This window comes from Polypterus senegalus, chromosome 1, assembly GCF_016835505.1.
Source record: "Polypterus senegalus isolate Bchr_013 chromosome 1, ASM1683550v1, whole genome shotgun sequence".
Classification (NCBI taxonomy): domain Eukaryota; kingdom Metazoa; phylum Chordata; class Cladistia; order Polypteriformes; family Polypteridae; genus Polypterus; species Polypterus senegalus.
Window position 1 is genome coordinate 299456063 of NC_053154.1, and position 27008 is coordinate 299483070.

General features: G+C 39.0%; 1 protein-coding gene across 1 annotated transcript in view; it reads right to left on the reverse strand.

Moving 5' to 3' along the window:
* The window catches only part of fbxw4 (F-box and WD repeat domain containing 4), a 243968-nt gene that overhangs the window by 154517 nt on the left and 62443 nt on the right, over positions 1 to 27008 (reverse strand). The window contains exons 2-5 of the mRNA XM_039734850.1: positions 22954 to 23049; positions 22471 to 22656; positions 18427 to 18559; positions 1270 to 1364 (exon numbers count right to left, since the gene is read on the reverse strand). Coding sequence (XP_039590784.1) covers positions 1270 to 1364; positions 18427 to 18559; positions 22471 to 22656; positions 22954 to 23049 — 510 coding nt within the window. The remainder of the gene's footprint in view (positions 1 to 1269; positions 1365 to 18426; positions 18560 to 22470; positions 22657 to 22953; positions 23050 to 27008) is intronic.

Sequence of the window (27008 nt, forward strand, 5' to 3'; positions counted from 1 at the left end):
TGCTGTCATTCTTCAGAAGAGAGTCAAAGGGAAACACAACTTACAACTGACCACCTTAAATACCTTTTCTCATGATTGGACACACCTGTCTATGAAGTTCAAGGCTTAACGAGCTAATCCAACCAATTTGGTGTTGCAAGTAATCAGTATTGAGCAGTTACATGCGTTCAAATCAGCAAAATTACAAGGGTACCCACATTTTTGCACAGCCAGTTTTTCACATTTGATTTAATTTCATACAACTAAATACTGCTTTACTAAAAATCTTTGTTCGGAACACACCCCAGGACTCAGATGTTCCTAGGAAATGAAAGGCATACCACTGTTATCTTTTTTGTTGAAAGTAGAGTAAATGATTATGCAGGCTGAGAGGGGTTCCCAAACTTTTTCATATGGCTGTAAATATAAGGGCTTAACCCTTCTGCCTTAAACACAGGTACCAAACAGCACACAATAACATTCTTGGAATCCCATAAACTTGTAGCATCTTTCATAAGAACCCAAGTGATACAAGGTCATAATCTTTCCCATAGTTTAAAAAAAAATGTCTAGAGAGAACTAGCCAACTCCCATAGCCTATGAAATAAATGTGCAAGAAGAAATAGTTCAACAGTTTCTAACCAAACAAGAATTAACATGTTTCTTTCTGGATTTGTGGTTTCACAGAGTTCCTGCTCCAGAACATTGACTCAGATTTTCCCAGGGAGGCTGGGGAGTGTGATACTTTAGAAAATGGAGTATACATTCAGGTCAAACCCTAAAACACCAGTTCTGAGGGATCTTGATTTCGATACAGTAGTAAGCAGCAATGTTTAACTAGATACTTCGAACGAATTTCATTGATTTTAATATTTTCCGACAGATCTTATCCATCACAATGACCTTTACATTATAGAGTGTGTTTAAACCACTAAAGTAACCAAAGTGCTGTGGTGTAACTTGGATTCTTTAATGGTATTTAGAAACAGGTTATTTTGTAACGTGTTCTCCTGATAGGGTTATCAAATACAAAATGGCTGGGAGATGTACAAATAGCAATCCAAAAATATGATTTTGGGATTTAGGAATTCCTTTATATTATTAAAATTTAAAAAATAATAAAAATGGAATGTTCAAGAAAAAAAAATTAATCAGTACTAAAATCACAGCTCTTGACAAAACAAAAATGTGATTAGTCATAATGACAAAAAGAAAGTATTATTCTGTGATAATGTACTCCTATATAAAAAATAATACAGAAAAGACCATTATTTAAATGTAGTGTATTACCTTACAGATGGACTAATGGCCACTGACCAGACCCGGTCAACAGTGGGTATAGTGTGCAGCAATTCTACAACTACGTCTGAAGATATGGACCATACCTGATAGAAAAACAAATTAATTATTGATTAAATTTGCATATAATATATTTAAGCATATTTGTAAAGCATATAACTTAATTACCTGCTTAAAGACACATGACATCTATTGCTGGTTTATTAATCTGCACTACTTTATAATACAGGACATGTTAATATACAGTAGGTAGGTTTATTATACTAATCGCATTTAATACTAAGAATGACAGTCTTGTATTGAGTACTTTTTCTCCATTGAACATTTAAAATAATTTTTACAGCTTACTGAAAAAGTACAAAATACACTATAATAAGACATTCAGTACACTTCAACATGTCTTGTGGTTCTGGCTTTATTACCAAGTGGAAAGCATGTAGTACTTCACACATTACAATCCTCTGTTAAATAATAAATGTACTTGATCAAAAGATGACCATATTAAGTCATGTAATATTAAATGTGTGGAAATATTATTCAAAAGTATTCAAGGTACTATAAACAATGTAGTTTAATAAACCTAGTGGAAATATGACAGATTTTGTAGATCTTGGATGGAGCTCCAGACTGAGGGAGATTGATGGTCATTTTTTATTTCTTCCATTTCCAAATAATCACACCAACAGCTGTCACCTTGACCATATGGAGGAATATTTCGGACAAAATTAAATAAATAAATGCGTAAATAAAAGTACTGTGAAATGTGAGCATAAATAAATAAATGTGTCATGAAATGAGAGCTTAAATAAATAAATATGTCATGAAATGACAGCATAAATAAATAAATGTGTCATGAAATGTTTTTTGTTGCTTATTTATTTATTTCATTTTTTCCGTAACATTCCTGCAAACCATCATGAAATACGACTTGAAATAAAACTGTCACTTTCACTCGTCAAAGTTGAGAGGGTGAGCTCTAACACGCCCTCTTAGTTACTGATTGGTAAATCGAAGCACAATAATTAATTAGAAAAATGCTTACTACTGCCGATGAAATGGATTCTGCCGAAGATATTACGTATTTCAGAGAGAGAATTGAAGATTTATCAGAAGAAATTACAATGTTGGCGGCCCTTTTAGACTCCGATGTAGATGAAACTATTTTTGTTTGCAAGAATGTTACGGACAAAATGACATAAATAAATAAGCAACAAAAAACATATTTCGTGACACATTTATTTATTTATGCTCTCATTTCATGACATATTTATTCATCTAGGCTCTCATTTCATAACACATTTATTTATTTATGCTCACATTTCACAGTACTCTTATTTATTTATTTAATTTTGTCCGAAATATTCCTCCATATGACCAAACCTCCTGCTGATGGTCTTGTAGCCCATTCTAGCCTTGTGCAGGTCTACAATCTTGTTCCTGACATCTTCTGACAGCTCTTTGGTCTTGCCTTTGGAATGGAATTTTGTGGACAGGTGTGCTTTAAACATGTAATGAGTTGAGAACAGGAGTATCTGTAACTGATTGATTAATTGATTGTAATCTGTGTGTCACATGGGCACACAGCCAATCTGTGGGAGCCAGAATTCTGGCTGGGTTGTAGGGGATCAAATACTTATTTCTCTCAATGCAAATCAATATGTATCTTTTATGTAATTTGGTTTTTCCGGATTTTTGGTTGATATTCCGTCTCTCTCCATTAAAATGAAACTACCAGTTAGAGATTGTTCATTTCTTTGTAAGTGAGTAAACTTACAAATCAAGCAGGGGATTAAATAATCATTTCCTCCATTGTATATACTTATCCCAACAAATTAAACACAGGTAAAATCCATACATAAAGCATATGGTAGTGCCAAGCTCAAAAATGGGGCCAGTGCTTCCAATATAGGCTCTTATTCACAAATGTTTCACAAAGCATTTTATTCGATTAAACATATCAGTCAAAATGTTCAAAATCAAAGAAAAATGTTCAGTAAACTTCACTAATAATAGGGGGAACCCTATGTTATGTTAAGTGATTCAGGAGATGCAGAAATTCATGTTAATTGAAACAAAAATATGCTAAACACAAGTACACATTTCGTTTAAATGCTAACTCTATACCATGCTGGAAAATAATCTGGCACATAATGCCAGTATTCCAGTTGGCACTCTCTTGTATTATTGTACTGTGTTAATAAAGGAGGAATTAAATTACAATAATAATGAATAATAATATCAGTAACGGCGTACTGCACGATAATGTGCAGTGAATACAGTTGACTTGAGCATTCATAGTTTTCATACACTTTCTCTGTAGGTTTAGCATTCGTTTGCTCAGAGGTTGTTGCGCTTGCTGCTTCCTGAGCAGCTCTTCTTTTCTCCACCCTAGCTGCCCACTGCTTCTCTTCTTTCGTCTGCATCTTTTCACGTTAAAACTGATTAAGTTAGTTTTTGTATTGCAATTACTTAGTACGTTTTCTTTAATTTTTCATTTAAGCTGGCACTTAAGTCTTCAATCTGCCTCAAGAATGATTAAAGATATGAAGAGGTAGGGGAAGTGACGGCGACAGTGGTAGAGATGAGAACGGCACCCATACGCATGCGCCGCACGGCCGCCCTGCTGCCCGAGAGTTGATTCTACAGGGTGGGCCATTTATATGGATACACCTTAATAAAATGGGAATGGTTGGTGATATTAACTTCCTGTTTGTGGCACATTAGTATATGTGAGGGGGGAAACTTTTCAAGATGGGTGGTGACCATGTTGGCCATTTTGAAGTCGGCCATTTTGGATCCAACTTTTGTTTTTCAATAGGAAGAGGGTCATGTGACACATCACACTTATTGGGAATTTCACGAGAAAAACAATGGTGTGCTTGGTTTTAACGTAACTTTATTCTTTCATGAGGTATTTACAAGTTTCTGACCACTTATAAAATGTGTTCAATGTGCTGCCCATTGTGTTGGATTGTCAATGCAACCCTTTTCTCCCACTCTTCACACACTGATAGCAACACCGCAGGAGAAATGCTAGCACAGGCTTCCAGTATCCGTAGTTTCAGGTGCTGCACATCTCGTATCTTCACAGCATAGACAATTGCCTTCAGATGACCCCAAAGATAAAAGTCTAAGGGGTCAGATCTGGAGACTTTGGGGGCCATTCAACTGGCCCACGACGAGTAAATCCACTTTCCAGGAAACTGTTCATCTAGGAATGCTCGGACCTGACACCCATAATGTGGTGGTGCACCATCTTGCTGGAAAAACTCGGGGAACGTGCCAGCTTCAGTGCATAAAGAGGGAAACACATCATCATGTAGCAATTTCGCATATCCAGTGGCCTTGAGGTTTCCATTGATGAAGAATGGCCCCACAATCTTTGTACCCCATATACCACACCATACCATCAATTTTTTGTTCCAACAGTCTTGGAGGGATCTATCCAATGTTGGGTTAGTGTCAGACCAATAGCGGTGGTTTTGTTTGTTAACTTCACCATTCACATAAAAGTTTGCCTCATCACTGAACAAAATCTTCTGCGTAAACTGAGGGTCCTGTTCCAATTTTTGTTTTGCCCATTCTGCAAATTCAGTGCGCCGATCTGGGTCATCCTCGTTGAGATGCTGCAGTAGCTGGAGTTTGTAAGGGTGCCATTTGTGAGTAGCTAATATCCGCCGAAGGGATGTTCAACTAATGCCACTCTCCAGTGACATGTGGCAAGTGCTACGCTGTGGGCTCTTGCTGAATGAAGCTAGGATAGCCACTGATGTTTCTTCATTAGTGACAGTTTTCATGCGTCCACATTTTGGCAAATCCAACACTGAACCAGTTTCACGAAACTTAGCAAGCAGTTTGCTAACTGTAGCATGGGAGATGGGTGGTCTCGTAGGGTGTCTTGCATTGAAATCTGCTGCAATGACCCGGTTACTGCGTTCACCAGACATCAACACAATTTCTATCCGCTCCTCACGTGTTAACCTCTGCGACATGTCAATGGCTGTAAACAAAGAGAAACTTGTAAATAACTCATGAAAGAATAAAGTTACGTTAACACCAAGCACACCATTGTTTTTCTTGTGAAATTCCCAATAAGTTTGATGTGTCACATGACCCTCTTCCTATTGAAAAAACAAAAGTTGGATCCAAAACGGCCGACTTCAAAATGGCCACCATGGTCACCACCCATCTTGAAAAGTTTTCCCCCTCCCATATACTAATGTGCCACAAACAAGAAGTTAATATCACCAACCATTCCCATTTTATTAAGGTGTATCCATATGAATGGCCCACCCTGTACAATGAAATAAAATAAAAATAAAAAGAGCAATAAAAATCATCACCCCAAAAGCGGATAGTAGACGTCATGAAGAATATGTTTATCAAATTTTAAGTCAATAGGTGAAACGGTTTGTGAGCTACAGGTGATTTAAAATCCTGTACAGACAAACGAACATTATTATAAATAATGATATTCTTTTAAAAACAGCAAATGGTCCCACAGGAAGTAAAAAATTAAGATGTATCAAGATGCATTTAGAATAACGCTCTTTTTATATAGTGTAATGGATGTTGAACAACTTTGTTCAATTAATGAATTAAATAAGTGCCAAGGCTTGTGAAATATATGCATTCACTTTTACAGTATCAAACACTACTAATTTGGTTGACAATATGACCAAGTCAGTGTAAAAAATATTAACATTGAACTTCAGGCAGATCAAATTCTTTTAATAGCACTGCATTATTTCTGTTTCCTTTTCTGGCTTATTTTTTTCAATGGGCCACAAACAAGCAGTCAAATCACTAAATACACATGAGAGCCATTAAAAAAATTAATTTAGCCTTACTAGACAACTATTTGATTTTTGCACTCCATGCATTCGTATACCAAAAACAAAGGATCCTAGAGACATGATTGCTGGCTATGCAAAATTCATTCCATTAGATCAACTAATAGTAACAATTTCCAAATTTGGTTTTAGCAGAGTCATTCTTCTACACTGGGATCTCATATCACGTCAGGTCTGGGTCAAGCAAGATTACACTGAATATGCAAGGTTAAGTTTAACTTAGCTTCTGCCCATGAATAAAAATTAAATATGCAACAGTGAATAGTAAAAGCGGACGGGATTGCTCCGAGTACATGAAAATCAGGTTATAGTGCAAATACAAGTTTTCTGATGCACTAGCAATTAACCTGTATCCAACAGGAAGAAAAAACTTGCTAAGATAATACCTCAGTATAAAGTCAGCCTGACCTGTTTCCACCTGTACTGATCTACGTCAGATGGGCCTATTTAAAAATGTAAGAGGAGTACAGGTAGTCCCCAGGTTACAGACATCCAACCTACGAACGGGGCCGTAGCTGCGACGCATTGCGCCTTAGTAACTGCCGTTCCGTGATCTTCGGCCTGGGGACACTGCAAGCGGTGGCTGAATGGAGGCTGGAGGGTTGGGCGATTTCGCTGCTCGCGCGGGTCCTAGTGACCCGTGGCCCATAGTCACTGGGGCCACAGCTATCGCTTGTGTGCAGGACGGAGGCTTGATAGGGCGGTTTGCTGCACACCCACTACGCCGCCGCAGCTACTGCTACTGCTCCTGACTGGACACAGGCTGGATGGAACGGAGGGGGGCGTTTCACTGCCCGCCCACCACACACGGCTGCCCTGTTCGTTCTCAGTGGGCGGGTGGTAATACTGCAAGCGGTGACTCGGTTGTGGCTGAAAGGAGGCCACTGAGGGTGAACGGGGCAGCAGGGGGTAGCATTGTAGTGTGGCTACCTGTTGAATGGGGGCAGTGGTGGGGGATTACCTTCTGCCTTTGGCCACACGGTGCAGGCAGCATAATGTAGTGAAGATGACAGTGTGGTGGGCAGGTAGTGAATCGCCCCTCACTGTCCCCATTCATTCTCAACAGCAAGCCTGCTTCTACTCTTACATACTGTGGTACCCGGCCGGGCTCCAAAGAAGGAGGAGAGGAGGGCTTGTGCCTCCTCCAGACCGCGAGGGGGCGTCCGTCCTGGTTATATAGGGGACCACGGGTACAGGGCTTGGAAGTCCAGCCCTGTAGGGACCCATGGTCACCGCCAGGCGGCGCCCCGATGCCGGTTTACCCTGTGTGGTCTTTGGCCGGGGATGGAGCCCGGCCGGGACGCCTTGGAAGACCGGAGGAGGGCGTGTACCTCCTCCAGACTGAGTGGGGCGCCCGGCCTGGTTAGGCAGGGGGCCTCGGGTACAGGGCTTGAAGCCCAGCCCGGTAGGGACCCGTGGCCACCGCCAGGCGGCGCCCCGGTGCCTAATTATCCCGGGAGCCCGGCACTTCCTGGTGTGGCAAGACTTTGTGTGGCGCCCGGAGAGCCGCCAGGAAAGCAGCCGACACTTCCGCCACGCTGGGGCGTGGCTAAGGAGAAGAGGCCGGAAACACCTGGGGCTCATCCGGGGGCATTATTTAAGGGGCCGCCTCCCTCCAGTCATTGGTGGATGTCGGGAGGAAGCGGACAGAGCTGGAGAGAGAGGACAGGAGGCGGCCAGGAAGGCACTGTGACTGTGGGCCCTGGACTTTGGGGGATTCAGTGCCAAGGGCGCTGGGGTTGTGAGTGCACGTGATTTGGACTTGATATTGTAAATAATTGTAAATAAACAGTGCGTGGTGCAAAATATGTCGTCCGTCTGTCTGTGCTGGGGCCAGCGTTCACAGTACATAGCAGGAAGTTGTCTCTTGTCAGTACATCAGACATGTTGACGACGGGTGCCTTCCTGCTGTGATAGCATGTACAGTGCTGTGCAGAAGAGCTCATCTTAACCTTTTGTCTTCACCCTTCAAGAATGTCTCTGAAACACAAATCTGATGCAAGTGCTGGTGATATAGTAAAGAAGAGGAAAACCATCACCATTGAAAATAAAGTAAAAATAATAAAAAGGTCAGAGAGAGGTGAAACTCCATCATTCATTGGCAGAGCACTTAGTTATAGTCGGTCAACAATAGCATTTATTAAAATAATGTACCTGTTTCGACATACATACAAATTCAACTTAAGTACAAACCTACAGTCCCTATCTTGTACGTAACGCGGGGACTTCCTGTAGTAGATTTATCAATGTAAATTAATGGTTTACTGTGGGACTGACAGTCAAAAGTATACTCATTTAAGCTAGAGCAGAACTGGGAAAAAGGTTATATACTTTATTTCACTTACAGATTCTGTAAGAACGGTCAAATTTGCTAATGACACCACTCTTGTGGGTTTGTCACAATATAAACCACACTAGTTAAAAAGTGCAGCCTGAACAGTTTGAAATTAAATGCAATTTAATAAAATAATTGGTAGTGAACATTAAAAAAGGCAAAAGATCACTCAAAGCAATACACCATACACCATGGATACACCATAGTGGCAGTGGATAAAAGTAGTGAGATTTCATGAAATCAAGTTTTTATATCTCTAATTCAGTATAAATTTATCAGCATTGTGCCCCTGAAGTGTTTTTTTTTTGTCTTTCCTGGCCATCTGAACCTAGCACTAGACTTATCTTTAGAAACTTAGAAAACACAGAGTCCTTATACTGTATGTAGATTTGTTTTTATTACCTGTGTATCTATGTTTTGTGAGTGCATACTGATTTATTCCTATCTATTATTTCTGGTTTGTCATTTATTCATTCTTATTTTTATCTATTTTTAAATTTTGTTTCTTTTCTTGTTACTTTTTTTTTTTTAATAAACTTGTAAAACACTTTGAACTACGTAAGACAATGTGCTTCTTTTAAGAAATAAATGATAATGTTCTTTGCAGTTATATCTGCTATGAATGGCACTATAGTCTAAAATTGTGAAAACACAGAAAATAGAAATCTTTTTTTTTTTTACATTTTCATTGTAAAAATAATATGAGCACACTAAATGAATGAAATTAGATGAAAAAAGGAAAAGATGATACCAGATCTTGCTCCCAAGGTCAATACAGCCACAAGGCAGAGATATACATACAGTGGAACCTCGGGTCACGAACCTCTCGGAACACGTACAAATCAGGCTATGACCAAAAAGTTTGGCAAACTTTTGCATCTGTTCACGACCACACACTTGAGTGACGAACAAGCCAGTTTCCCTTCCGGTTTGTACGCACAGATAATTTCTGCACGTGTTCAGTCTCTCCCTGTGCATTTGCTGTGAACTCTTTGAGCTCTATTTCGTTTCCCTTCCGGTTCGTACGCGCCAGTGATTTATGGACATGTTCAGTCTCTCCCTGTAGTACATTGTTCTCGGTCAGACGTGCATCGTGTAGAGGGACTTTACCTCAAAAATGTAATCTCCTCTCCACCCAGCTTCCTGCTCACTTCCTTTATGCCAGAACTCATGCAAGGTTAGTTTTCTTGGTTGTTTATGGTTAGTTTTTGTATAAATTAAGGATTTCTCAAATGTTCATTTTTTTCCCTGTGCTTAAAACTCATTAAAAAAAAGTCTTTACAGTGAGCAGTTCATAAGGCTGTAGCTTTGTGAACTCTTGCAATGTTAGTTTTCTCTGTTCAAGGTTTTCTCAGTGTTATTCAATGTTTTTACATTTAGTTTACTATTACACTGTGCATTCTATGGTATAATTAACTATTTTTGTGGTTAAAAATCTTTAAAAAAAATATATTTACTTACAGTTCGTATGGTCTGAAAAGGATTAATTGTATTTACATATAATCCTATGGGGGAAATTACTTCGGGTCACAACCAAATCGGGTTGCGACCAGAATTTTGGAATGAATTACGGTCGTGACCTGAGGATCCACTGTATTTTTTATGCACAGATCTAAAATTACAAAAACCCATGAAAATGGCAAAAAAACAAGCAAGTAAATAGGTACAGACAGATGAATTTACATAGAAACAACTTACATATCTGCCTCTTAGATTGCACCTGTTGCCAGGGTAACCTTAATGTCAAAGAAGATGCTTTCTGCTACTCATTGCCTGGCAAAAGCTGTCTGGGTTTGCTGCTAATGTGAAAGTCTTCTTTAACAGTTTTGTATCAAAATACAAAAAAATCATTAACAACAGACTGTTTTGATGAAAGATACAAGCAAAACATGACAGTAACAAAGGCACAATAACCATGTTGGATTGAGGGACTCTGTCACTGCCTCAGATCACTTCCTAAATGTGTTATTGGAATCTGGATGGCTGTAAAACAGTGTTCCATCTCTTGGTTGGCTAAAAAACATCAATAATCAAAAACGACCTTTAAATAGCTGATAACAATATCAGTTAACACTTACTCTGGACATGAGAGCCACATCAACAATGAGCACTTGTTACAGGGGTCTGCTGAATCCACAGGTCATATATAATTGAAAAGCTTACTAAAATGGTTGATTTTACACGATATTTGAATCATCTTTATATATCATGCCAATCTTATTAAAATGGTTGATTTTACATGATATTTGAATCATCTTTATATATCATGCCTATACTATACTACTACTATATACTTTATTATACTAATAAAAGACAAAGCCCTCACTCACTCACTCACTCACTCAACTTCCCATGTAGGTAGAAGGATAAAATTTGGTACTTATTTCAGTGGTATGATGCCCCTGTCGGCTGCCATATTGAACTTTTCAACAGTCTTTGTTACTTATGGGCCCATCTTCAAGAAATTTGGTACGCGGGTTCCCAGCGCTAACTGAATCCTACTTACGTACATATATACGTCCATAGCCTACAGCTCGGTGACCGTGTGAGGCGGCGTTGGGTCCCCCATCCCAAAGCCTCCCACGTTGTTGGCTGCCTGCCTATATAAGGCCATCCGTCGCTCCAGTCTCTACATTCCCTTCCTTGCTTCACCACGGGATTCACGTCTCCCTGCTGATAACTACAGCCTTTTTATTTAATCCACGGCTTCTCCACTGTTTTATTGTTCATTTATTACAATTATAGTTATTGTGTAGGTATTTTAGACTTACTTTACATTGTTCAGGTACCCATTTCCTTTATCACTCCAACCATAACCCCATTAACATGTCTATCGAGGTGATCACCATCGATCAAAGAAACACTTACGGAGTGGTTTCCATGCCCAAAGATGGCACCTACCTTTTCCATTCTCTTTGTTACATATTGCATGGCCATATCAGGCTCACTCTTGATATCCGGAGGAACACTGTGTCTTATGTATTGAATGACTGGGACAGGTTCAAGGTGTGGACTGATGACGGTACAGGAGATAATTCTACACAGGAGCACTATAAGAGTGAAATGCTTAAGCCCTTCACCTATGGATCTGCATGTGAGTTGATGGCTGCCGCTGAATTGTTTGGTTGTCGCTTTCAACTGTACCGTAATTGCCAAATATTTTGCACCTTTCGACAACCGCCAATGCCTTTTAAACATCTTAGATTCACAGGTGACGATTTCAGTAGTGGACACTTTGATGTTTATGAATGTTTAAACTCTTAAAAGCTGGATGTGAAGTTATCGATGAAACCGGTTGTATACTTATAACGATTGACAGATGCTGAATGTCTCTTCAACACGTCCTACAAATACTGTCGTAATTGAAACAAACCATGAAACTCAAACCGATTATGACAGCAGCAATCCAAGCTGTGAGATTTGAAACAAGATTACTGTTCACATGGCCAACTGTACGTTGCATGCTCAAGAGTAAGCTCAGCGCACAGCTTGGTCATATTACCACCGGAGGGCCAAACTCACAATGTGGTATACAAAGAGATCCTTAACAAATAATTATTGGTATATTTTCCCTCAGTTTAAAAAGGTTTAATTTTCTTCTTAATAAAAATTTTAAGGCAGTACTTCGCCGCTGCGAAGCGCGGGTATTTTGCTAGTCTATAATAAACAAAGCTTATAAAAACACATACCAGGTAAACTGCCAGAGAAATAAGAAATTTCTCCACTGTGAGAAAGCACAAAGATTACTTTGACGTGTTATTTGAATCAATCAGTAAATTTGTTAGAGTCAAAGTCTATTGATACAGCAAACTGAACTACAATAAAAAATACTAATTATAAGGGAGTGGCAAACAAGGCAACCATGTTTGCAACAATGCACTGAATCAGAAATTAGATATCTGAAGTGCCACAGGAAGCAAAGGCATTTCTTTTAACTAGCTGTCATACTCTGGAGGATGCATTTATCTACCTGTTCCAGTAGGCTTATAATCACATGAGCAAAGCTGGCTGCACTATTTGGATTCTGTGATTTGATTTATCCACTGCTTTCAATACCATCCAGCCAATCCCTGTTAAGGGGTAAACTCAGAAAAATGCAGGTGGATGAGCCTATGGTGTCCTGGATAATGGACTGTCTGTCTAATAGACCGCAGTTTGCCAGACTCAAGGACTGTGTTTCTGATACGGACGTGAGCAACACTGGGGCACCAAAAGGATCAGTCCTGTCTCCTTTTCTCTTCTCTATGTACACCTCAGACAACAAACATAACAGCAGGTCAAGTCACTTGCAGAAATTCTCAGGTGATTTTGCACTTACGGAGTGTATTGATAAAGGGGATCTTATAGGAGTCATGTAGAGAACTTTGCTTCTTGGTGCAAAAATAATTGCATCTTAGAGAGGCTGGAAGCATGCACTGATACAGCGCACGCCCACCCCATGAAAAACCACCACTGGATCCCAAATTAACACCCAAACGCAGCCGTGCAACAGGTGACACCTCAACATCACACTAATTCGAAAGGAATTGAACAGTGTGAGGTATTTTTACACCACCAACTCCCGAGTTTTTCCTGGACCTGCTTGCAGGGCTGTTTACACTCCTACAACTACTTTTGGGTCCACAACAATGACAGATTGGATTGGTCTCAGAACCATTCCCGTGAACACTGCTTCTGTCGAGCGGACATTTTCAGCCCTAAAGCAAATTAAAACTTATGCCAGAAATACGACAGGGCAGGTTCAACTTTCAGCATTAGCTTCGATGGCGATATAAAGGGACTTTTTGATGGAACTAAAGCGCATGGATAATCTGTACGACAGAGTAATTGAACTGTTTTTGAGGAAAGAGAGGACGATGGATTTTGTTTACAAATAATCTGAATTTTTGGTGAGTAAAATGTTGTGATTTTCCTAAATAATATTGCAAGTTTATGAGTTATTATTGATGTTTTTTATGTGTGTCGCGGCTGTAGCTGCAGTAGAAAGGAACTTGTTAACCCCTGGTTTATCTATTTAATAAAGGCATTAATTATGGCTACAGGAGTTATCTATCTGCGATGCAGTGGCACTTTATACTGTATTTCTGCATATTAAGATGGTTTTTATAACCAGAAATTAGTTTTTATGGGGTGGGTTGATTCCGACGGAGCACTACTGAAGGCCTAGGTGTGAGATGCACGGTCCGCCAATGGACCAGATGATACGTAATTTGATGAACATTACAACCCGAAAATAAACGAAACTGTACAGAGGTTCAGTTTATACTTCTCCCAGTGCGTCTCTCTAATTCCTCCATGCGGGAACATTATCATAAGCCTTAACAATCTTATTGTTACACCTTCTACATGCACCGAACCGTCCTTATTACGAAGTCTTCCTTGCGTTACCGCTGGCTGGTTCTTTCCAGTCACCTTCCTAGCTCTTTATTTAAACAGTTTTCCTTCTCACTTTTCCGCTCCTTCGCTGTCTTCTCCCTTTCGTTTAAAATACGCACTTTCTTGCCTTTTTACAGTCAGCTCCCCTTATGTCACACCATGGTACGTTTAGCACAAGTTAATACCGGGAATGCCTGTTAAACATCTTACATTCAGGAGTAGCGATTTGCGTAGTGAACACTTCGATGAATGAAACCTGTTATCTTTACAATGGTTGTCAAACACGGAATGTAACTTCAAAACAACACGTCCTCCAAATACGAACCTGATTGAAAGAAATAATGATAATCAAATCCTTGATGACAGCAACACTCGTAACAGTGACAAAACAATTACATTGACAATTAGGTTATGTTATTTTTAAAATGTTTCCTTTTCTTTTTCATAACTTCTTTAACACACTACTTTTCTGCTGCGAAGCGCGGGTATTTTGCTAGTAGTAAACTAAATGTAAAAACATTGAATAACACCAAGAAAACCTTGAACAACAGAGAAAACTAACATTGCAAGAGTTCGCACTATAGCCTTATGACCCGATCGCTGTAAACACTTTTTTTAATGAGTTTTAAGCACAGGGAAAAAAAAGGAACATTTGAACAGATCCAAACTTTATTTAAAAACCAACCACAAGCAACCAAGAAAGTAACATTGCAGGAGTTCACGCTAATAGCCTTACAACCCGATCGTTATACAGTAAACACTTTTTTTAAAATGAGTTTTAAGCACAGGGAAAAAAAGAAACATTTGAAAAATCTGTAATTTAATAAACCACTAAGAAAAGTAACATTACAAAAAAACACTACGAACCACTCCCTGTAAACACTTTTTTTAATGAGTTTTAAGCACAGGGAAAAAAAACTAACATTTAAAAAAAGAGAAAAGTAACATTGCAACAATTCACGCTACAAACTGAAAAATTAACTTTAAAAAAAATCGGTAATACAAAAACCATAAACCACCAAGAAAACTAACCTTGAATGAGTCGAGTTCTGGCATGAAGTGAGGAGGAACTGGGTGGAGAGGAGGTTACAGTTTTGAGAGAGAGTCCGGCTCTGCGATGGAGGGATGTTTTCCTTCAGGTGTTTTCTCTGTTGTGATTTCTTGGGTTTCTGGTGTTTTTAGCCGTTTAGCTGGTGGACCAGACTTAGTGAAATAACGGTCTAATGTGACTTGCTTTTTCTACGCATTAAAATTTGCGTTTGCCCTCCACATCACAGGCAGTCTGGCTTTGTTTACATTGTGCTGCTTGAAAACATGAGGGTTCTCAAATTGGTAAACGAGTAGAGGCTTGATTTTTACGTTGCCACTAGCGTTAGCACACAGCAAAACGGTTAACCTGTCCTTCATTGGTTAATGGCCGGGCATAGCCTTCTCCTCCTGGGTAATGTAGGCCCTCTTCGGCATCCTCTTCCAGAACAATTCGGTCTTGTCACAGTTGAGGACTTGTTGCAGGATGTAGACTTCGTCCTCCACTAATTTTGTGAAAGTTTTCACAAATTCTTTCGCAGCTTCAGCGTCGGAACTAGCAGTCTCTCCATGCCTTACCACACTATGAATGCCACTTCTTTTGCGAAACTTTTCAAACAATCCTCTACTGGCTTTAAATTCCTCACTTTCGGCACTCGTAGAAGGATAGTTTTGCGGCAAATCGCCAAGAATCTTCCTGGCTTTCTCGCATAACATCACCTTGCTTACGCTATCCCCTGCAAGTTGCTTCTCGTTCAGCTACACTAGCAACAGTTTTTCCACCTCTTCCAGCACTTGAGGCCTCTGCCTGGTTAATGCTGTAACTCCTTTTGCAACATTAGCTGCTTTAATAGATTATTTTTCCTTTAGAATAGTCGAAGTCATAGATTTTGACTTCTTGTACTCGGCGGCAAGATCAGTAACACGAACACCACGCTCAAACTTTTCAATAATTTCTTTCTTTACTTCGATTTCAATTTTCTTCAAAACTTTCTTCTCACCACTCTTCACTTGCTTAGAAGCCATGGTTAACTGAAAAAGCACACGAAATACTGTAGAGCACAAAGAGATCACAGGTAAAGCATGCACGTCTGACTGAGAACAATGAACAGGGAGTGGCTCAACACGTGCTTAAATACAGTAATCGGTGCGTACGAACCGGAAGGGAAACTGGCTTGTTCATATACCGAGTGTGTGGTCGTGAACCAAAGCAAAAGTTTGGCGAACTGTTTGGTTGTAAACCGAGTTGTACATGTACCGAGACGTTTGTGAACCGAGGTTCCACTGTAGTAGCAAAGGAGAGAATGCACATTCTCTCTCTGACACACTAACACTGAGGACTTTCTGCCAACACATTATTCAGCAAAAGTGTGTCAAAAAACGCTTTTGGCACTCCTCTATACCAACAGAAATTAACCAGCATAATGCCTCACTGTGATTGTGACAGCCAATTCAGAAGGTTTCTTTCTTTTTAATCATTCTGGTGTAAATATATGGATGCATGTATGCACAGTATGTATGTATTTATTTACCTATTTATGTATTTATTTAAAAAACTTCTGTAAAAAGCCATTTTTCCGCATTGGGGCAAATAAAATTCTATCAAAAAAAAATTCACTCATCCTTTGTTCATTCGCTTTCCAGACAGTAAAAGACTTAGGCTAGTCTTGACCAGGACTTGCAGATTTTGCAACCACTTATCTACAAGATGTGTAATACGTTAAGTTAACATTCTGACTTTAAGAGTCTCTTCACATTAATATGTCGAAATGTATGTGGGGGCAATTGGTAAAAGATGATTACTGTTGTCCTTTATATTGCTGTTTGTGTTGATACTTAATCTGTAAGGGGTTCACCAAATAAAGTAAAGTAAAATCAACTAATTTAAGAATAGTTTTTTATGACTCAGAAGTTAATCTTTTCTTGTTAATGTCAAGCAAGTCTATAAGTAGAAAGGTAGCAACAACAAATGATTGACAGGTAGCAGGAATAAGGATATTTTGGTTTCTGCCAGCACAAATATTTTCATTTTATTTAAGTAGATCAATTTTAAATGTACACATCAAGAGATTTCTCCCTATTATATAAAAAAATCTCGGGTTGAGACGTGACCTTCTCGGAGACACTTTAACATCCCACGAGACAAGGCAGTGAGACAAAAGGACGGCTACTGTACAGGCTTTTAAATGTTCAAAGCGCTGCGCAACATGCAGATTAAGCAGCACGGCAGCAGCAGCAGCAAGCCAGCAGCAGATCGAGCACAGAGGAGGTAAAAAAAAATGTATTTGTTTCTCATTGTATCACTGCTTAAGGTAGGGTTTCGGAGGAGTGACTGCATCTCCTTAGCGTGCGTTCAGCCCCCCGCTTGACAATGCGAGCGGCAAAGACACAAAGTGGCTGGTGTGTTGCGCTCCCCAGGTAGGGGGTCGGGAGTGGGTATAGGGAAGCGTGCAGTTTATTTAAAAATTAAACAACATTAAGAAAATTATTTCTCACAAACTTATTATGAACAGTAGTTCTTTTGTAACAGCAAAATGTTTATATTTTTCTATATTCATATACATGCCATTTTCATTCCACTTCTGCTGTATTGTTAAACATGGCCATGAGTCAAAGGAAGGATATCTGGATATTGCAGGACCTGGCCAAGAATATATTTAAGCATCCTGAATAATTTCTTGTTACTCACTTTGAAGCACACTGTTATCCATGCAAAGTCACAGTCTTTTTGAGTTTTTTTTAATTATCAATTAACTGTTAAAATATTTGTGAATTTATAACACACTCCAAAATAATAAGCCACCTTGTGAGATTATGTCAGGGATCTTAAAGTCACTGTTATATAATAACTTATAAAAGACCAGATTAACTATTTCAGCAATGGCTTTTTAGGGGCTTTGTATACCTGGTGCAAATAGAAGGCTAACCCAGACATTGGAAGTGATTCCAAGGCACAGCCAGAAGTGGCAATAGCATGATTTTTAAAGATGAGCAAACAGCAAACACTGGACTGGTGGGAAGAAGTGAAGCCAGAGGATGAACAGAGGGTAAGCAATTAAATAGACCATGGTTGTGCTTATCCCTTCCTGTGTAGTAATTTTTTCAGTTAAAAAACATATTGTCTTTTCATTCTTTGCTTCATTGTATTAGGATCCAAAGCTCAATGGTGCCGCTGCCTTTTGCAACATAACAAAAACTGAATATTCTCACACCAGCCTAATGTAATTCTTGTTTTTTCTATACCAAATTAGTTTAGTACCTTATTACACTTATATCCCTGACTGTGATATAGAATTTGGGTGTTCACACTCTTTTGCACATGAGTGAATACTTAAGTACTTAAGTATTTTATCTTTCTATACATATAATCTTCGATATAGACCATGTTTGGAACACCAAGAAAACACATCTTTTTGATTAAAATGTGTCTCATTCAAAAAAATGTAATTAATAAAAAAACTACAATGTTGGCTGAAAATTTTACAAAAAACAATGTACACAAAGGATAGGTAGAAAAAAAATTCCCTTGTTAAAATGTTTCAGAAAGGGGATCCTTACCCTTGCAGTTCGATCTCTTGATCCGCTGACCAAGACCCTACCCCTGCAGTCAATGCAGTTCACTTCTTCGTTGTGAGCAAGAAACTGTACAATAAATGGCTCTCTTCTGTGGTGCATAATGATTTTCCCATCTCTATCAAAAGCAAAAAAAATTTTAACTTAAAAGTTTATTTAAAATGTTGCATGACGACTAGGAAATTTAATTAAATCCTCAAAGTATTTATCCATTAGTCAACTAAACTAAAAGTAATACATCAGGAATATACAGCTCTCTTGAACACAGCAACACACCTACACATTATATATATATATACATATATGTGTATATATACACATATATATACAGTGGGTATAGAAAGTATTCACGGAAAGTATTCAGACCCCCTTCAATTTTTCACTCTTTGTTATATTGCAGCCATTTGCCAAAATCATTTAAATTAAATTTTACCTTCATTAATGTACACACAGCACCCCATATTGACAGACAAAAAAAATAATTTTTGAAATTGTTGCAGATTTATTAAAAAAGAAAAACTGAAATATCACATGGTCCTAAGTATTCATTCAGACCCTTTGCTTTGTATTTAGTAGAAGCACCCTTTTGAGCTAATACAGCCATGAGTCTTCTTGGGAAAGATGCAACAAGTTTTTCAAACCTGGATTTGGGGATCCTCTGCCATTCCTCCTTGCAGATCCTCTCCAGTTCTGGCAGGTTGGATGGTAAACGTTGGTGGACAGCCATTTTTAGGTCCCTCCAGAGATGCTCAATTAGGTTTAAGTCAGGGCTCTGGCTGGGCCATTCAAGAACAGTCACTGAGTTGTTGTGAAGCCACTCCTTCGTTATTTTAGCTGTGTGCTTAGGGTCATTGTCTTGTAGGAAGGTAAACCTTCGGCCCAGTCTGAGGTCCACTCTGCACTCTGGAGAAGGTTTTTGTCCAGAATATCCCTGTACTTGGCCGCATTCATCTTTCCCTCGATTGCAACCAGTCGTCCTGTCCCTGCAGCTGAAAAACACCCCCACAGCATGATGCTGCCACCGCCATGCTTCACTGTGGGGACTGTATTGGACAAGTGATGAGCAGTGCCTGGTTGTCTCCACACATACCACTTAGAATTAAGGCCAAAAAGTTCTATCTTGGTCTCATCAGACCAGAGAATCTTATTTCTCACCATCTCAGAGTCCTTCAGGTGTCTTTTAGCAAACTCCATGCGGGCTGTCATGTGTCTTGCACTGAGGAGAGGCTTACAACAGGCCACTCTGCCATAAAGCCCTGACTGGTTTCCTGATTTCTTATTCTTTTGCATGTTTGTCACACAAAATGTTTCTGATCATCAAACACATTTAACTATTAGTCAAATATAACACAAGTAAACACAAAATGCAGTTTTTAAATGATGGTTTTTATTATTTAGGGAGAAAAAATCCAAACCTACATGGCCCTGTGTGAAAAAGTAATTGCCCCCTGAACCTAATAACTGGTTGGGCCACCCTTAGCAGCAATAACTGCAATCAAGCGTTTGCGATAACTTACAATGAGTCTTTTACAGTGCTCTGGAGGAATTTTGGCCCACTCATCTTTGCAGAATTGTTGTAATTCAGCTTTATTTGAGGCAAATGTCCCTGTGGTGTTATGGGTCCACAGCTCGTGGAGAAAAGGCCATTGATTTTAAATAAATAATCATCGCACCCGAGGCGGCTTTGTGAGGGGGGGCGTTGTTGTAGCGAGCCGCGGGGCAGTCGTCGATGTGGGCGTTTCTCACCGTGTGCACAGGTGAGGAACTGCCCACATTCGTGATTGCTCCGTGGCTAATGCTGCAGCTGTGATGGCCCCTCACGTTTTAAAAAGAAGCGCGAGTCGGTTGTGGGGAGTGTAAGAAACGATCGGGAAGAAAAAAGAAACGTTCGGGAAGAGAAAGAAACGATCGGAGAAAGGAAAGGAGAGGACGGAGGTTACCGGGAGCAGGAGAGGAAGCAGGTCGGTGAGAGGGAGAGAGCCGTGAAGAGCGAGCGGACGTGCGAGCGAATGAGCGCGCCGTGGGCAGCTGCGAGGAAGCTGGGTGTTAGGCCGACACCCAGGTGTTTGTGTAGATGTCGCTCCCGCTGAGCGAGCAGGTAGCGGGAGTGACCAAGGTGAAAGCGACGAGCCGCAGAAGGCCGCAAAAAGGCAGCGGAAGTCGGGAGGCTTGGAGTGGCAGTCCTTGGTGTGAGCGTCCTGGAGACCAAGGAGTCCAAGTCTCGAGGCTGGGATGAGAGCCAAACCGAAGCCAGGGATCGGGAGGTCTCCAGTCTTGAGTGTGTTTGAGGAGGGCAGCTGTAGAGAGCGTCTTGCCTGCTGCTTGGCCCATACGGGATAAGCAGGTGAGACGCATACAGAAAAGCACCGGATTTGTTTGTTGTTTTAAAGACTGCTTCCAGGAGAAGATTTTAACCTTCGTTTTTAAAGGATTGTTGTGTCTATTTATTGGTTTTACTCCACGTTCTTTTTATGGATTATTTATTTAATGAATTGTGAAGACCTGCACTATTTATGGAACACTGTTTTTTTGTTGACTGTTTTAATAAAAGCACTTTTGTACTTTCAACCATCCCCTTGCTCAGATGCTCAATTTGCCTCCATTGACTGGCTCACTCGGTTTCATTATCGACGGTGTTGGGTTCAAGGGTTCCCAAACAGCCATGGGAGCGTGGAGCCAGAACCCACATCGTCATAGTCCCGTTACATCTGGCGTAAAAGGAACACAGCATTTCAGAAAAAGAACATCATACCAACAGTAAAATATGGTGGTGGTAGTGCGATGGTCTGGGGTTGTTTTGCTGCTTCAGGACCTGGAAGGCTTGCTGTGATAGATGGAACCATGAATTCTACTGTCTACCAAAAAATCCTGAAGGAGAATGTCCGGCCATCTGTTCGTCAACTCCAGCTGAAGCGATCTTGGGTGCTGCAACAGGACAATGACCCACAACACACCAGCAAATCCAGCTCTGAATGGCTGAAGAAAAACAAAATGAAGACTTTGGAGTGGCCTAGTCAAAGTCCTGACCTGAATCCAATTGAGATGCTATGGCATGACCTTAAAAAGGCACTTCATGCTAGAAAACCCTCAAATAAAGCTGAATTACAACAATTCTGCAAAGATGAGTGGGCCAAAATTCCTCCAGAGCACTGTAAAAGACTCATTGTAAGTTATCGCAAACGCTTGATTGCAGTTATTGCTGCTAAGGGTGGCCCAACCAGTTATTAGGTTCAGGGGGCAATTACTTTTTCACACAGGGCCATGTAGGTTTGGATTTTTTCTCCGTAAATAATAAAACCATCATTTAAAAATTGCATTTTGTGTTTACTTGTGTTATATTTGACTAATGGTTAAATGTGTTTGATGATCAGAAACATTTTGTGTGACAAACATGCAAAAGAATAAGAAATCAGGAAGGGGGCAAATAGTTTTTCACACCACTGTATATATACACACACACACACACACATACACATATATGTATATGCAATATTACATATAAACAAACACTAGACTACAGTAAGATCAGTTCCCATTAGGACACTAAAAAAATTGTATTTAAAAAATATCATTTTGTATTAATACCCACGCATATATCCATCCATTTCATGACCCATTTAACCTTTTCAGCATCACAGGGAGAGAGTGCCTATCCTGAAACTTACCCACGAGGCAAAAATTACCTATTGATGCAGGAGTCCACGATAGAGCACGCTAATGCATATATTCACACTCATTTCTCTTGACAAATTTACAATGAAAAATTATCTTGACATTTTACTTAAAAGTTTTCAGTTGTTCAGATAAACAAAATTTTAAATATTAATTAATTAGTAGGTCCAGGCTACCAAACTTAGCAATTACAATGTACACCAAAAACAAGACTCTCAGAATTCAACTTTCAAAACATACACCACTGTTAAAACATGAATAAGCAGAACTTGATTAAAAATTCAAAACTATCCTGAAATCCTATTTGTGTGATCCAATAACTAAAAAAATATGGAATTTGACTTAAAAAGAAATTACCCTCCAGCACTAATAAGGTGCGACTCTGTTAAAATAAATTTGCACACATCTTCCTGGTGACCAGCAAACACTTCCATAGGCCTTCGCTGGACCCCCCGGCCATCTGGTCTCAGTTGGTACATTCTGATGTCTGCTGCCTGAGATAGATAGAGCTTGTTGTCCTCCAACTGTATCCATGGTAACAAACTGCAAAAGAGATAGCAAGAAACAAGACTATTATACTTTCTGCAGAGTAAATCCTTTTAAAACTTCGACAGTCTAATAATGTGCAACAAATCTCTACACATAAGAAAGACCAGAAACAAAACACATTACATTTCTACTATAAAAGATGATTTCTATTGGAATTTGTATATTCACTAATTAATCATGCATCACCCTGGAACCTTCTTTAAGTAATAAGAAAATGCTTTTCAGTGTGTCAAATATTTAATCTCTACAAAATGTTACAGATGACATACCATAAAAACCAAGATTACTTACTTGTATTTCCATTTTAGGATGACTTCTTTTTTGCACCATCCTTTGCGCCAGTTTTGTGATACCTTAACTCTATCCTTTAATGGGATTAGCGGTGCACTAAAAAAATAAAACAACCATATATTTTGAATTACGTATACATAGCTTGCAACAGTCAATACACAAACTCAAACACTAACAACATACAGTGCATCTATTTTTGACTCCAGTGTATAGTGTTAAATATTAAAATGCTGTAGGCTAAACACTTTTTACTTCTGTAACATACACGCACACAAGGTAAAATCATAATTGACAATAATAAATGATGCATGTTTAGCATGAACAAATTTTGGGGGAATGGATGAATTATGCTATTGACAATTGTTTGGGAAACACTAACCTATTTCAAATTAGTACAAAAGTGAACATGATGATACCCCTGCCCACCCTCATTACTAAAATGTTATCTTCTAAAAGATCTTACTAATGCTTTTATGCACACAGAAAAACAAGAAAGTGCATTCTGGAATATCATTATCATTGTCTGCCAAATGACAAGCAATTTTGTTTTAATGCTTTTTAAATTTATGAACAGAATGATGCTCCAGGTGATTTGTATGTATGTTATATCACAAATTATGTTATTTGTTCATGTATTGAATTTAGCATTTCACTCTGGTTCATTGTTTTTTATTATGTTTAATGCTTTATATATCCTGTTCTGTTTTAAGTATTCTATGTTGTTATTACTTGTATCCAATATTATATATACCCTGCCATTCTTCGTGAGACTCTGCGAAGCGCCTTGAGCATGGGAAATATATTACATAAATAAAATGCATTGTTATTATCATTATTATGCTTTAATCAAAAATGCATTAAAATGCATTAAAAGGACAACATGCACTGCATTTGACTGACCCCTAGTGGACTACAATTCAGTGTGGATGAGACTGACTCATGTTTTTTTATTCTGGAGTTTCTATAAACTATAGAAAAGTTATAAAAAAAAAAAAGTTATTAAAGTTATAAAAACTACAAATTCATGAGTTTTGCAGGGCAGCTTGAAGACTTCTCCACACCATGAAAAACATCCTTGATAAAAGAAGAAAAGTAGACTAAGGAGAACACAGAAGAGTAAATGTTTAGCAGTCTTCTACATCTGCAATCTTTACTTAAAATTATTTTATAGTGCCAGCATACAATTCAGAGCAAGTTTAATGTTTGGTTTACAATTGCTTCTCTGGTTCCCTTTAAAGAAGACAAACTAAACATGGCCAGCTGAACTGAATACTTGTTCAGTATACTGTACAGTACCCATTCCAGTGTTAATCTATTACATTTAATTAAAAAAATAAAACCTTACGCAAATGTGTCTCAAAATTAAAGAATGGCATATAGATATCTTGATTCATTTTAAGATGTGGAAATGGTTGAAAAGTCATGGTATACATTTAATAGTATACTTTTTTATTTTATTGATTTTAATTAAAATCAAATAACAATCCATATAATCAAATCAAACTTAACAAATCAAAATGTAACCCCTACCCAAAAGAATGAAAGGATAGCCAACCTACAAAGCATATTCTTTTCACCGATATAGATTATTCTAAAATGTTATTGATTAGATCCTGCCATATTTTTAAAAAGTTTTGAACAGATCCTCTGAGTGAGAATTAGTTATTTTTCCAATTTCAAACTGTATAGGACATCAGCTATCCACCGACTTAAAAGTGGTGGGGTGGGATTCTTCTAGTTGAGCAAGGCAATTGTACGTGCTAGTAATGAGGTAAATGCAATTAAGATTTGTTTGTCCTTCTCCACTTTAAGCCCATCTGGGAGTACACCAAACACAGATGTGAATGGGTTAGGAGTGATTGTGACACCAAGGCAGTCTGATAGGCAGTTAAAGATTTTTGTCCAAATTGATCTTAATTTGGTGCATGCCCAAAAATGAGGCTGGAGCTAGATTGCAATGTTCACAGGTTGAATCTTGCCCTAGAAACATTTTGGATAGTTTTAAACAAGATAAAATCTTCTATTGAGCGCATTTAAGTTGAATTACAGAGTGCTTTGTGCATATGGAGCTGGAGTATATTCTGTGATTGGCTGCCTTCCACTACTTTTCTGAAATATTAAGTGAAAGATTCTTTCTCCAATGTGCCCTGGGATCTTTGAGAGGGAGGGACATTATAATGATTTTATAATTTGTAGAAATGATATCGGAGTCTTCAAGACTGATGAATATTTGTTGTAGAATAGAAATAGGTGGAAGGAGAGGAAAATTGGGCAAGTTCCATTTAGCAAAGTTACTAGCTTGAAAGTAGTGGAAAAATTGTGTTGATGAGAAGTTCAGTTTGAATCTTAATTGCTTGTAGGATGCAAAAACATTATCTATGTACAAGTCTCAAAATGCTTTAATATCAGACATTTTCCAAGCATTAAATACTGTATGGAAAACAGTGGTTGTCATGAAGAGGTGCTACAGATAAGAGCTTCCTAGTCTTAAAGTGCTTCCTACATTGTTTCCTTATTATATTATTTTGAGTGAATGAAGGGCAGTTGGATTATTAGTGTATTGACTATAGTTTGCATTTACTAGAGCATAAAGGAAGGAATATAAAGAAATACTGCAAGATTTTAATTCTGTTTAAGACCAGGGTTGTGTATGTTCATCAATCTGTGTTGTTTTCCAGGTCTTTATGGCCTGTGTATTTGCTGCCCAGTAATAAAACTGAAAGATAGGTAGTGCCATACACCCTTCTGCTTTAGGTCGATGTTTTGAATTCCAAATAAATGAGGCCATGACTGAATCTAATTTCAAAAACAAAAAAAAATGATTTGTTAATGTATATGGGGATGCTTTGAAATAGAAAGAGAAATCTGAAAACTATGTTCTTCTTAACAGTGTTGGTGGCTCAATGGTAATTGCAAAGTGCAATGATGATAGGGGATATCGATGTCGAGTACTGCGGTCTAGTTTGAAGTAGTCCGAAATAATGTTGTTAATACAAACTGAAGCTATAGAGTAGTTTGATCTATGCACATATCAGGGCTCTAGAGTGCGACCAATTTGGTCGCACGTGCGACCTAATTTCTCAAAAAAATCAAAGGTTGCACCAGTGCGACCAGCCGTTCGAGGGGGAAAAAAACAAAACTCCGTGACTCTTAAAGTCTCCCTGTTGTTCAACAACAGACACACATTAGGCCCATATCGTGGTCTAAACCAATCAGAGATAGTGAAGGGCGGATCCCGCACCCCCCTCTGATTGGCCGTGGTCCAGATATTCCTGTACGTGTGTGTACGTTTGAAAATGCATGTGATGCAGTCAGACAGAGAGAGGTGAGTAGCCCATCAGGTAAACAGTGGATGTAGCCGCGGATTATGAGAGAAGATGAAAAGAACGATTGACAGCTTTTTCGTTAAGAATGTTAAGTTAGGGCCTGATCCGTCCGAAAATCATAACCAATGCTCTGACACGGAGCCATCAACCTCCCAAGTTATAGTAAGCCCTGGTCCGAAGACGGCATTAGATAATGAGCCACATACGATCGAGTCCAAGCCCACTGAAATTAAAAGGGGTAAAGTGTATACATTTCGAAAAGAGTGGCTTGACCAGTTTCCCTGGCTAAGATACAGTAAAGCCGATAATATAATGCACTGTATTTACTGTAAAGAGTGTGGGAAGACCATGGCCGGCAGTAGTGCATTTGTGACTGGTTCTAATACATTTAGAATTGAAACGCTGAAAAAGCACAATGCATCTATAAAACACATTACATGCCGCGATAAATGCACTGCTCAAGTGTCCCCTCTCCCCGCTGCCTTTCAGCGGCAGGCAGCAGCAAACAGATCATCAGACGAGGCCAAGATGATAATTTAGTTTAACGTTGTCAACAATATTGCAAAAGAATAACTTCCCTTCACTAAATTCAAGTCCGAAATAATTCTTATGAAGAAAAATGGCTTGAACGTAAACCCGACGTATAGCAATGATGTCGCGTGCGCCCAATTTATAGGAGTCATCGCAGATACATTAAAAAAAAAGACGTCTGTGCAAATTGCGAACAGT